Raw genomic sequence first — 13609 nt, 5'->3', positions numbered from 1 at the left:
GCAGGAACACTGGCAGCAACAGGGCCTGATCCTGAGTGGGGTTAAACACCCACCCTCCCTGTACTTTGTAAGGTTGGCCCTTTTAGTGAAGGAGGAAGCTCAGGGCCAGTTTTCATATGCAAGTAAGAAATCTGCTTTCTCTGCCATCCTCCATTTCCTTTCCCTCATCTCCCATCTCTTTTGACTTTAATAAAGTTTAATGGGCCCTGACTGCTGACAGCATGCGGCGTTATGATCCACGGCCCTTCTATGCATTATTATTTTTAGCGAGCTTCTAAAGTGCCACCAAGGAAAAGCAGGCAATGGGAAGTAACTGTCTGGAGCATCTGCCCCCTCCCACCAGCACACAAACCTGTCTCTCCATTTGTTTTCAAGGCAAACGGCGCCTCCACACAAGCCCCCGCCGCTGATGGGAGTCAGAATCTTGCAGCTGGACCTGGATCTTGTCTCGCCCGTCCAGTCCCGTATTCTCATCATGGATTATGTGGCCCTGGCCCTCTGTGGCCCCTGGGATGCCAGGATTCCTATAGGCCTTAGTTACACTATGCTGCATGGCACTGGGTGTTGCTGTCCTCTTGCCATAGTCATTTGCTTTGCCTCCTGCCAGCTGACGAAGAATGGGAGATGTTTGGCTCAGAGGGATGCTCCTAGAGAGGACTGGAGCAGGTGACACCATAGTACCCAGGCAACTGAGTGTGAAGATGTCTGCTGAAACTTCCTTCCCTCTGCTCTCCAGAATGAAGAGCCCCACACTTAGCCTGCCTCCCTACAGGCTATCTCAGCACATCGTGGCAGGGAGGCCTGAGGAGCACTGGACTGGGAGTCAGCACACCTGCGTGGTACTCTTGCCTCATAAAGCAGCCTTGAGCCATCCGCCTTGTGTCCTGGCTGGGGTTTTCCTGTTTGCAAACTGGAGGGGGCAAGAGGATTGTCCGCTGTGAGAAAGTGCTTCGGGAGCCTTGGATGAAAGGCACTGCCTGAGTAGCATCCACCCAGGGCAAAGGTCTGTTCATCCCTTTACATCCCAGCAATGCTCTTGAGTGAGAGCATAAGTGTGCAGAGCCCTTGTTCTGGTTCTCTGGCCTGGGGTGGGCTTCACCCAGTAAAGCGCTCAGGGTGAAACCGTGGCCTTCAGGAAGTCAATGAAAGTTTACTGTTGGCTCCTACTTAGCCAGGGTTTCACCCCAAGTATTTATTAATAGCACTATTATTACTGGATTTCTTGTTTTTAATCTGGGCCTCCCTTTAAGCAGGTGCAGCTGTGCTCCTCTTTCCTCCCACTGGACATGGCTGTCTCATTGGGATGGTGATTGATTTACTCAGGAGAGCAACACTGGCATGAGGCAGCCCCCCCACCTCTTCTGCCGTCTCCTGCTCTACTTTCTGGTTTTTGTTCCAAGGGCGCTGTGTAGACATTGATATCGTGAGTTCTTTGTACGTGTCAACTACTGCATGTTTCAGACCATTCAGTGGGAAGTCCAAACCATGCCCTGGCTAGTCCATTTGGTTGCCAGCTGATAGGTGACTTGGCTAAATGTTTTCCCTTGTCAAAGTGTGTGTGTTCTTGCCGTCCTGCAATCCTGTGTGACCCAGGTGCCCATTCTGCCCTTTTCCAGTGCTGTCTTAGGTGGCATCTGGCTGGTTGCACTTGTATTCACTATTTAATGTTGGGGAAGGCTGGGAGTTCCCTCCCTTCCCATCCTTTCTAGGGACTCAGCTCTTTCTCCAGTGTTTGGCCCACATCATGAAGCCAAACACAACTCCTGTAACGTGAGTCAGCAACTGGAGCTCAGTGGGAGTCTTTTGATTGCCTCTGAAAGGCTTTGAACCAGTCTCATAATTCTGCTAAAGATGCAAGAGATGTCAAGAGTTCTGCCCAGGAAACGGTAATAGTTTCAGAAGCAGTTCACTACCACGAGCGAGTCACCTTACCTTTTGGAATCTCAACACTCCGCTTTCGTCCCTAAATAAATTCTTCATCCCCTTCGCAGCTTACTCCCTCCCACCTGCACACTTTTCCAAGTGGCCCCAGCACAAAGATAAATGTGATCAGATATCAGGACTCAGTCAGATCACCCTTTGGATTTGCAGAGAGCACCCTGCCATGGCTGCTTTCCTTGCTGCTGTTCTGCATGGGAACTACTATTAAGGTCCTTGGTTTTAACTTTCAGTCTAGGTTCTCTCTGAATTCTGAGTTCCTTTAACTGGGATGAGCTGAGCCCCTCCCCATGGTAGATATGAATGGACGGGAGAGGTTGCGATTCTCAGCATCACGGCTGGTATAAGTACCTGTCAGTCGGCACCTCTGTACCCTAAGTGATGTTTGAAAATTCGGCCAGCCCACTGTGTTAGCTGAAGTACCCGCCATCAGTCGGGGTGCTCCACAGCTGGGCTCAGAGAACCTCCCTCTTCTGTGCGTGTTGGGTGGGGGGCTGTGACTTAACTAGAGACCAACTAGCAATTCCAGGGACATCCATGTCAAGTCTCCTTCTTGAGACATCGTAATGGAGCTTTGTTTTCAGAGGGTGGTTGCTCAGGACTTTCTGAAAAATAGGCCTCTTTAAAATGTAGCGAGTTAGACATCCCAAAATGCAGGTGCCTTAAATTGGTAGCTAGTCCAGAAAAATATAAGGCCAAAGGTTAACATTTTCAAAACTACTTGATTGATTTAGGAACCTAAATCTCATGGGCTTTCAGTGAAACTCCAAAGGGACAGATGTCTGAAGTTATTCTGGCACACCAAGATGCAGAGATGCCCAGGGTCTTTGGAAAATCTCACTCAGACGTGTCTTCATTTTTTAACTGAACCTCTGCAAATTTGACCCTCCGTGCATAAGTTGCTTCTGAAGATAGGCCTAAAGCACTTTTGAACAGGTTACCCCATTTTTAATTGTTTCTTTCTCTGCATTACTACCAGCATTTTGCATTAAGACCGAAGTACATTTTAAATGCGTCACTCTTCATGCTGCTTGTTTCCTTGTTACACTTCACTCAGCTTGGACAATGGAAACAGGCCGGCCAGTTTTCTACCATGTTTCACGGTTGCTTTCACTCCTAGGTCTCGCTCCCCAGCACAATGCGGGCAATGTTGCAGGGGAATGTTTTGCTCCTTACACAATCTTTATTGCTTTGTTTGGTTGTTTTATGTCATGGAAATGTTTCTCTTCCCGTTACGTTTTGTCGGACACTTTTGGGTAAAGCAAACACAGATTTGTGGCTGCGGTGGTCCTTGTCAGTCCCAACAAACCCATTTGCCTCCCTCCTACTTCTGGAATTCTGACTTCAGCAGAGTCATCTCTGGTGGATGGTCTGATCCAGGACATGGCAGTGAAAAGAGTCCCACTGTCCCATGTGGGTAAAGGATCAGGCCCAGTCTATGTAGACGGACAGCCACGTGCAGTACGGCAACTTGCAAAGCTGCACGTGCATATTTTCTGTGAACAATGCCTCGTCCACCAAGGATGTAGCTTGCACTCATGTGTGTTATGAAGCTCTGTGTGAAAGCATGTACTTCCCTTAATCTGTAACAGTGAACTGCCTTGCTTTCAGTTGGCTTTGGGAGGAGATGGGGATGGGAGTGTGAACTGTTCGTACCTTGCTAGGATGTTGCGCAGATCTTTTTTTTCCCCCCCTCCCCATTCATGTTCTGTAATATTTTAAACCTGGAAACAATAAAGCTTTGACTCTGCACCAACTGCCTGGCATTCTTGAAACAATAAAAAGTTTCTCCATTCCCAGGTTACAAATATTCGTCAAATCCTTGGGCTGGCTCCAGCCTGTACATAGAATAATGCCACCACTGGCTTAGTGAATCACGAGGCGGAGCTGTGATTAACATGTGCTCTGAACATCAAGGTCATCTTTTTCTGTGTTCCCACCTCTTGGGTACCTAATGCTGGCAGGAGCAGTTGATTCACAGACATACCTTTAGCCTTTCTATAGAAGGAGTTTCTTTCTCTCTTAAAATCACTAAACATAATATAGCTCTAATTGCCTTTCTGCAAGAAGTCATCATTCTTGGCCTTCCCAAGTTCGTCATCTGTTCTTTTTAGACAATCAGCGTCTGTTTTTTATTGTCTACCAAGAAACGTCTAGGTATTTTTCACTAAAGATATATATAGAGAGCTATTTGTGTGCGTGCATGTGTGTGTCTTTGTATGTTTTGCATCATTCTGCATTCAGTTTCAAGGTTTCAAATGGCTTTTTTAAAATCCATTTTGCTTTCCTGTTTTAATCTCGCCACACTAATTGCTACTTAGATTGTTTTGCTTGGGAGCTATCGTTAGTTTGAAAATGCAGCCTGCCAAGGACAAGTCACCTTCTACAGTTTTCTCTTCCTCCCCCTATCCTTCTCTCTTCCCATGCTGAGACCAAGTCTACAAGTAGTCAACTCTCTGCTCTTAAAGGTGGAAAATGCAGGCCGTGAGCTGCCCAATTTCAATGTTTCCCTCTTGGTTCATTTTACAGCTTAAAGGATCTAATTTGGTCGAGGAAAAAAGGAGAAAGATCCCACATGCAGATGTATGGTTACTTAATATGCTGAAGCAAATGGGCTGCCAACACAAGTTTCAAGAACATGTTTTCTTGAGCGATCATTAATAAATCAGGTGCTGAAGACATCAGGCTGACAACTGGAGTGTTTTTATTCCTCTCTAACATTGCCTTAAAATGGCAGATATTCTCAGGGGATCTTTGAAATTCATTTGTAAAAATGAAGCCTACTCTACTCAGCCCCCAAACAAAATTATTTTCCAAGCACAGAGGAGAGGCATTCAATGGCTGTCACCATCCCATCCCCGCATTTCTTCTAGGGTGGTTGTTATCTTTCTTTCTTTGCAGTCTTGACTGTTGGCTTCCCTCCAACACTTCCATCCGTTTATTCCCTGCTGTTGCAGAAGACCTTCTTCTTCTGACGATGACACCTCATCCCCGCAGGAGCGTGCAATAAAGAGGCTGCAAGGGCGTAAAGATGAATGACAGACTACTGAGGAGTTTGGATTGCATTGCAGTTAAATACAGGAAAAGTTACAGTGCCTATCAGATGACATGGAGCGTTAGGTATGGTATGCAAAACTTCCTGTCCTGTCCGGTTCAGGTCCTACCTTCATCACCATTGCCCCACTAATTAGCAGCATTTAATGTTTAGGTAGTGCTTGAAATGTTCCTGATGTTGTCAAAGACTAGAATGTAGGCTCCTGCCTGAGGATTTTGTACGTTCCTCTCCACCACCGTGTTCTGTCCCGAGTGTTTTGTGGCATGTCACACCATTATAGTGGTTTCTTTTAACGCACTCAAAAATTGTACTAGCATAATAGGAAGTGTGCATTTGAAGCAGTTTTGTGAAATGGGTGCCAGAAGCTGGTTGGAGATATATTTCAGTGGAAGAGTGGTTAATGTCAGCTTTGCGGGAGGTGGTTAGGGGTAGGGTCAGCTCTGTTAAAATAAGAGATGTAGTACAAACGTCTTTAGACCACATTGGCCTCTCTGTAGGCAGGAGCTAGTTTATCTATCCAGAGGGGATCAGGTCTCAAGCCTAGCACGAAGATTGCCATAGCAGTCAGCCCCGCCCGAGTTTCTGATCACTCTTGACCAGGCCATTTTGAGGATGAGTTTTGGGGCTTGCTGTCCTTGCCTCAGACTTCCCTCTGGGTTAAAAACCAAAGAAGTTCCTAATGTTCGGCCCCCTTTTTATTACACTGAAGAACCACTAGGAAGTCACGGAGCAGTACGAGAACCACTCCTTCTGTTCCCAAAGCAAAGACCCCCATAACTTGAGCTAAAGCGGGGGCTCTGTATATGATTAACCACGATGGGCATGTCACACATGGCAGAGCAGTGCCTGTTCCCATCCCTGTCCGGTACTCGCATGCTCAGTGCCACGTCCTCAGGGGGAATTTCCAGGAGGGTGACCTCAAAAGACTGAGCCATGAGCAGTGCAGTTGCACAAGCCAGAAAATGCAATTCGTTTGTAGCTTTGCTTCAGTTTAAAGCATAGGACATCATGATGTGGGGCTGCTGGGGCAGCTTAGTAGCTCTCGCACATGTACTGAGGCACTCGGTGCCTCTTTTGCAGCAAAATACTTCTCCTCATTATCTTCCTGGTAAAAATCCAGAACTAATGTACTGTGGTGCAGCTTCCCGAGCATCTCCATCTTCTGAGCCACTTCCCACATACCCCCTGGAGAATAGAAGGCAGCACGAGAATGTGGCTTTCCGCTCCAGTGTTCTTGGGAGCAAATGAATTCAAATCCCTTTGAAAAGGGGGTTATGTGTCTCTACTCCAGAGCCCTGCAGAAGTTCTGTGGAGTTATTTGAAGGCTTCAGTAGCAGAAGTTTTTTTCCTCGTACCATTTTCAAGGCGACACGCGAAGCTGTTCAGATAATCCTGGGCAGTTGCTGATGCCTGCCGTTCCTGTTGGGGTTGGATACTATGCAGAGTGTGTACGGGGCCTTGTCAGGGAGGGAAGGGGTTGCTTTGTTGTGGGGAAGGGGAAAAAGTGAATCACGTTTTGAAGTCAGTTTTCCTGCTAGCCAAAAAGAGTGACCATTAAATCCACTGCCTTCCTCTCTCTCTGCCGCTGCCACCCATATGCCTTCATGCTCTCTGCCCCGCTTTAACTGCTGGAGTGCAATCCCATTGTGATTAGAAATAGCAAGGCTAAGATCACTGCACTCCTGCCTTGGTGGCTCAGTCCTGCCAGGCACCGAGTGCTCTGACTCCAGGCCACCAAAGCACCTGAGCACATGCTTAACTTGGGCACCGACCTCAATGACAATACTCGTGTATAAAGCACAGGACTGTGTGCTCTGCCGGATCAGGACCAGGAGTGCGTAGCACCTTATGGGATGGAGTCCCTGCCGCATAGTGAGAGGAGTGAACACACGGGACACACAACCAGGTAGGAGTAGACGCATCCTGCTCTGGGCAAGTCTACACTACAGCTCACGCCGACCCACCCAGGGTGGGCTGCTACCAGAGTAGCTGTGGCATGGTGCTGAGTTAATGCCGCAACCCCTGCCCAAGAAGCTGGCTGCGCACTTGGGCATCTAGTCCAAGGAAGTCCGTCCAGTGTCAGCTGCACTGCTAGAAGTGTCCCAGCTGGACCTGGTCACTGCCGCAGAGACATCCCCCTCTGGACATAACAGCTGTGTGAATCTGGAGTTCCTCACCCAGAGGCAATGGAGATGCCCCAATAAAGCCAGGATGATGATCTGACACGCTGGTAGTTTGCTGGAAATGCCTGTGCTTTAAAAAGCAGAGACCTGCCACTGTCCTGCAGGGCTGGTCTTACCCTGAGCCAGCCAGGCCGAACAGCGGCAAATCGCTTCTCTCCAGGAGCTTGGAATGGCAAAGTGGCAACATCGATCTCTGTATTATTGGCAGAGGAGGAGGACAAAGTAAATTAAAAGGGCCTTGAAAGCAAGGTGCATGGCGGCTTTTTGATTACGTGTGCCAAGCAAATACCCAGGGCCCGGATTGTGGTCTCGCTTCCCTTGGAGTAAACAGACAGTAAAGCTTTTGGACAGCATGAAAAGGAGAAGCAGGCAGCCCCCCTCTGTGCAAACCCTTTTCAGCAGGTTTGCAGCTTTGCTTTGGAAATCAATAAGCGCAATATAAATAGTATTAAAGAACTGCTCTGAGTCTGAGCCAGCCTCTGAGGCTCTCGCGTACCTGCTGCAGCTCCCTGCTGCTCCAGTGGGCCATGCCACCACCTCTGTACGTGTGTGCTCCGACAACATTTGAAGCTGTTTTGAAGGAGGGGGCTGCTTTGACCCATGGAGTGCGCATCACCTGTCATTAGTATGTTAGTCCGTTACTTTACCAGTACCAGCGCCGTAGGTTTAAACGGCAGTGTGTGTGCTCAGTGCTTCCTCCCCATCTCCATAGCAGGATCACTCCACATGCAGCTTAGATCTAGGGTGCGGATGGGCATTGAACAGGAGGGCTAGGTGCCGGAAAACTCCTGGTCTAACTAATGTTTTTGGTGCTAAGAGATCCTTGGCAGTGACCCTGTTCTTCTGGCCTGGAAAAAAGGGCGTGGGGCCAGACTTAAACTCACTTGCTTTTAGCAACAGCTGCTTGCAGTTCTGTTGCTTTCCCTGCAGTGTTTCTCTTTCCCATCTAGCCTTTGTGTAGCTTCTCCCTTTCCCTTCCAGGGCTCCCCCTTCCATCCTCCTGCAGCTTAGCTACAGCCCCGTTGAGTGCAGCACATTACAGGAGCTCAGCGTGCCTCCAGCAAGCACCTGCGGCCTAAACCATGCAGGCAGCGAGCCGCTGGCTATGAGGCCGAGGTTCCAGGGCGAATGACACGTGGGGACAAGCTGTGGCAGCAGGTAGCAGGAAAGGCGCGAGGTAGTTGCCAATGACAACACAGAATGGGAAGGGGGCTGGATTCAGTGCTCTTGGTAACGCCAGCATGAAGCCAAGGGTGGAGGTGCTGGTGTAACAGAGAGCAGAATCCAACCCAAGGGGGGAGGGAGGGTATGGACCGGTTTTCCAGTTGCTAGGCTTTTAAGGTGGAAAATAATGGTGGGTTTGACACCAGCCGCTGATGCAGATCCTGAGCAGAGGCTGCTTATCAGGATGCGATAGTGAGTGTATGCCCCTGGATGACCACCATTAACTAGCCAGTTCATTAAGGGAAAATGGGAATGAGGGGAGGAGGTAATGACCAGTTTGCTGCATCGTTAGTTTGTTTTCAATGGTGAGGTTAAATTTGCTTCCTTTCTTGTTTCTGTTTGCACTGATGTTTTTATTACCTGCCCTCAAGCTGTCGTGCAGTCTGTTTGGTATGCTTTTTGAGCCCTGGCAGGGCACAGAGATGTTTGCCCTGCCCGTCGCCTGGTACAGACTTCATACCACACAGGAACATGGATCAAGTCTGCTTTGTGCTTAGGACACAGTCATGGTAGTTCAGCTACAGATGCATTTTGTAGGAGAGCTGAGCATGATTACAGAGCATTTGAGTGGTTCAGGCTATGGCCTTACAACTTAGCAGAAGCAAAGAGTATCTGCGAAATGTGGTGTTGGCTGATAAGCTGCTGCATTCAACCAGGCAAACCTGCATGGAGACAGGTTGCCCTGGACCACCCCTCTAGGGGCTTTACAATTTTCTCAACAAGCCTTTTGATACAGATATGGCAGGCAGAGGCTGAGCTACTGATGCAGCCCAAGTCTGGGATGTGGGAGGCCTGGATTCAGGTCCTGCTGTGCCGCACACTTCCTCTGAGACTCTGGGCAAGCCCCTTAGTCGCCAGCCTTCCCAACGCAGTATTGGGATCATGGGAGGCAGCAGGCAAGTCACTCACATCTGCACTGGCACTGTATGGGACCAGCAGGATTGCTCTCTGGGCTTTCACTCCATGGTTTGTCATGGCCTTGTGGCATCTCTACCCTCCCCCCGTGTGCTGAGGAAGCAGCTTTGTGTGTGGGAGAACATGGGCTCAGCTGGGACAGGATATATCCTGGCAGTAAGTCAGCTGGGGTCATGCTGTGCTGATAGGTGCTGCGGGCAGGGGTCCTGCTCTTCCTCACCGCCAGGCTAAGACCTGCTGATTTAGATGGTGGCAGCACACATTGAGTCCCTCCAGTTTTGTTCTCAGTCCACAGGACCGCAAGTGAAGAGCAATGATTTTTACCTTTAAAGAATGCTATTCCCTTGGCTTTTCCATTCTGCAACCACACACCCACTTATGAGGAGTTTCTCTCAAGGCTTATCTCAGGAGAAGCAGTGAGTTTATTCTGCATTCCAGCAATGGGGAGAAGTCTTTGGGGAAGGCCGGGTACTAGAAGGCAGGGCAGCACTGGGGCTGCTTTTCACACAGATGCAGCCTTACCAGAGGCTGTGCTGCTTCAGATGCTGCTAGAATGGAAGAAAGACCAGTCGTTCCTGGCACCAGGCACCCTCCATTTACGTCAGAGCAGCCTTTCTGCATCTTGGGATAGATGCGCTGATGAGCTGCTGGCCAGAGATTGCAAGTTACAACAGCAGGGAGGGAGGCTTGCCCAGGCAGTGGGAGCTTGGAGATCTCTGACTGTTGAATACATGGAAAGCATGTTAGTAGTGTCTAGGACCAGACAGAAAACCTGCTGCAACTCTGGGGCCAGGTGCATAATGCAAAGGTGTTTGGGTAGAAGTGCCTTGGAGCCTGACTCTGTCAGTTCATGTTTTGCTCTGATGTGGCCACAAGCCCTTTTCTGAAATGAATTAATTGCCGAAGTTGCCTTTTTTATTGAAGCATTATATTAAAAAACCAAAGCCTACAGCATTCAGCCTCTAGAGTGCTGATTTTGGTTGTTTCCCTCCACTTGTCTGCCATTTGGGACCGCGTAAGTGGGGAACAGGGGGAGGCAGAGCCTGACGATTCTCCATCCATCTCAACATGGAAGCTGAAGCGAATCTTACAGGGTAAGGAAACACCCTGGGGTTTCAGACTCTCCCGCATCACAATCACAGCACAGGCAGCTTCCACTTTACTGGTCTGCGTTGACTTCATCAGAGCAACTTGGGATACAAACCATCCCATGCTCTGCGCTGCACTGCGCCTGGGGAGAACCGAGGCGGAGCGTGGGGCGAGGGTGCAGCGAGGACGAGTCTGCTTCGTGTCCGGGTTCTGCCTAGCGGGGAGTCATAGCATGACCCTGCCATGAGCAGAAATCCATTCAAGAGCTGAGGAGCTCTGGTGCTGCAGGCAGGTATCTTAGCTAGGCCTGCAGGAACCCAATCCTGGCAGTGCCCAGTGGGGTCCATCCCGGCCTAGCTTGTCCCCACCGCATCCGGGCTGACGTCATCTGTGGAGCACAGGGGGTCAGGGCTCAGGCCGGCAAGCTCCTAAGCTCCAGACCACGATTGATCAGCATAGCGATGGTTGATGATTGCCTTCCTCCCTAGCAAAGCACAGTGCAGCTTTTGCAAGGTGCCAATAAATTGCTCACTCTTCAAAGGCTTGTGCTGGAGATGTACAACCATGGATTTCCCAGGGCGCCAGCCTGAGCCTCTGATCAGTGATTGATTCCCTGTGTGCTGCATGACAGCCAGGGCTCCGTTCCCGTTCCTGTTCCTCTGCTACAGAGAGAGAGAGAGACGCATTATTCTGTGTCCCTTCAGAAAGCCGCCGGCCCTTTCTGCACACACAGGCACAGCCTCGGGGAGATTGGAGGGGCTGGCTGGCTGTGTCCTGGCCCCTCTCCACCCACCCTCTTTATTCTCGGGGTCACTACAAGTGCTACCAAAAATGCTTTAATGGAGATGCCAGAAGCTGGACCCCCAGCAGCCTCCCACGTACTTGCCAGTGAAGAGGAAAGTAGTATCTCTCAGATGGGGAATGCCCACACTCCCCCGGGAGCATTGAGCGTAAAGCAGGGAGCGCTGGCCTCGCTCTGGGTCCTGGTGCTGCCCCAGACTCACTGTGTGACCTGGGGCAAAGTCACTGCGTTTCTCTGTGCCTCAGTTCATCATCTGTGAAATGTTGATACCCAGGGCGCTGGAGATGTAATTAGTGTTTGTGAAGAGCAGGAAGCTCATCGGACGATGCCTGGTATTAATAAGCTACGCCAGTGCCGCGGGACTGGAGTACGTGACCTTTTCCTAGCTTCAGGACCTAGGGCTCTCGGCTGCTGCTCTCAGCTGTCCATGTGCAGTGCCCAAGGAGCAGTAAGGCAAGTAACTCAGTGGGCTGTTAGCTTCCTTGCAGTGGCCACAAACCCTAGAGAGTTGTGGGTGTTCCCCTAATGCATCTGATCGGCCAGGTCCAGGCATACGATGAGTATCCAGGCAGCCAGCTTACCAAATCCATGTGTTACCAAATCCACGTGTGTCTGCAGCCCCTGGAGCTGATGACTGCACGTGCTGAAACAGGCTGTACCAAGCTGCAAGCGGCTTTGCCCTGGCCATGGCGAGGGGAGTCCGTGTGGGTGGAGCTTGTCTTACTCCCCCTTGCAAAAATACAGCACAGCCTGTATGTTGAGCTTGCATATTAAATAGCAACAGCCCACCCAGAACCAGGCAGGATCCTCCAGGGAGATGGAGCATAGAGAGATGAGATTCTCTTTTCTGTTTCAGACGTGTTAAGTGGCTTGAATGTCTAGCTTGGAAAAAAAATATACTTAGGCTACAGTGGAAACGAGTTTGTGGCTGCAGGTCTCGGGTGCAAAGAGGCCTCCTAGCCCTGGTGAAGCTTGGTGTATTCCCCAGTGGTCCATGCATGCATGCACTGAGAGCTGTTCTCTGCTTTTAGCACCTGCTGCCCTTGACAGTCAAATGCCCTGGTCTCTCCAGCTCAGTCATTTTTTGCTGGAGTTTAATTGCCGCTAATTGTCTGGATGCCACAGGGGAGGAATGTGTTGTAAACATTCGAATGCTAAAAGCCTTATGGCCATAATGTTCCCTGCATGTTGGCTTAATATTGGCCACATGGTTTAAAAATGGAAAGCTGTGTGTCTTGAAGGGTCAATTAGGAGAGCCATCAGTTTTCATCAGGCTGGGCGGGAGAGCCTTTAAGAACTGTGCTTTGAAGTGTCATGTCCACCCTAATCAGGTCTCTGAAGCTGCGTGCAAGCAGACTGGCAAGCTGGCTTCCTTGCTTTGCCCATCATCCCCTCCTTTGACAGGTCAGTGCTCACTGCTGCTAACGAGAGGCGCTGACCGAGGGCCCTGCAGAAAGAAACCTTAGATGAAGGGCTGGTTCTCTGCCCCACCACCTGGTTTGATGCTACTCGCTCGACTCCCAGGCGAGAGAAGGATCTGACTCTTCTTCTCCCAGAGCGGCCCAGCCAACACGGGCACAAGCTGCCCAGGTTCCTGCCAAAGCACCTCATCTGCTCCTGCTGGGGAGTCGCTGCTGAGGCCAAGGCCCTGGGGTGGGTTCAGTCTCTATGGCCTGTTCTGAGACTTCCAGCTGCTGCCACTTGAGGCAGTGGGCTCGGGACATGGACACATTTTCCCTTAGAACTGAGACATCGGCTCCTGTCCTGTAGACCCCAGCGCCCTGCAGAGTCCAGTGTGATTTGGGCGGTCCAGCCTGGGCACCGGGTGAGCTGTCAGCCTAGAAGTGAAAGACTGATGTGTTTTGCAGTTATACAAAGTTGCTGGGGTCTCCTCCATCACGGCTCCTGTCTTCATTAAGATTGATCACTGAAAACCGCTATTCTGTTGAGTCAGAGATAGGTGCTCCCCAGGGCTGTGTTATCAAAGCGGGGGTTGAAAGAGAGAAAATCTCAGGCTTTCAGCTGCTCCTTACCAGGCTAGTTGTGAGTAATTAGCATGGACAAAGCCCCCTGGCATCCCGAACGGCTTTGCCCATGTCTGGGGGAGCAGCCTCTTCTTCCAGCAAAGGCTACTCTTGGATCTGACATCTGCTCTGGAGAGCCAAAAGAATTTGCTCCACACTCAAAGATACTCCCAGTAAGAGCAGCACCTGCATCTCTGACAAGCGAGCTGGCGGGGCTATCTGTGCCCAAGGGAACCCGGGCCCCCTTGGCCAGCCTTGTTTTGTTCAGTGCAGTGGGGTGTCTCTGAAGGCAGCTGTCTTTACCCTTCCCAGTCCGTATGCTGATCTACAGCTGGCTTCCTGTGAAGGCTGCCATCGGACCGTGGGAGGGCCGGTGGCA

The 13609-nt window shown here is 50.3% G+C and overlaps 2 protein-coding genes across 12 annotated transcripts in view; both read left to right on the top strand.

Annotated features, from left to right (window-relative positions):
- The window catches only part of RPH3AL (rabphilin 3A like (without C2 domains)), an 87794-nt gene extending 82571 nt beyond the window's left edge, over positions 1 to 5223 (top strand). For 10 of the 11 annotated variants that reach the window (XM_025214841.1, XM_025214849.1, XM_025214848.1 and 7 more), the window contains exon 9: positions 4896 to 5223. In XM_025214841.1, the coding sequence (XP_025070626.1) occupies positions 4896 to 4948 (53 nt within the window). In that variant the 3' untranslated portion in view covers positions 4949 to 5223. Of the gene's footprint in view, positions 1 to 375; positions 3689 to 4895 lie in introns of those variants that run through there. The other variant, XM_025214850.1, reaches the window with a different exon arrangement.
- The window catches only part of DOC2B (double C2 domain beta), a 58249-nt gene continuing 49642 nt past the window's right edge, over positions 5003 to 13609 (top strand). The window contains exon 1 of the mRNA XM_025214851.1: positions 5003 to 5058. The gene's annotated coding sequence lies outside the window, so the exon portion shown is untranslated. The remainder of the gene's footprint in view (positions 5059 to 13609) is intronic.

This window comes from Alligator sinensis, unplaced genomic scaffold, assembly GCF_000455745.1.
Source record: "Alligator sinensis unplaced genomic scaffold, ASM45574v1 scaffold1801_1, whole genome shotgun sequence".
NCBI lineage: Eukaryota > Metazoa > Chordata > Crocodylia > Alligatoridae > Alligator > Alligator sinensis.
Note: the sequence above shows the minus strand (reverse complement) of the source record. Positions and strands in the feature narration are given on the sequence as shown.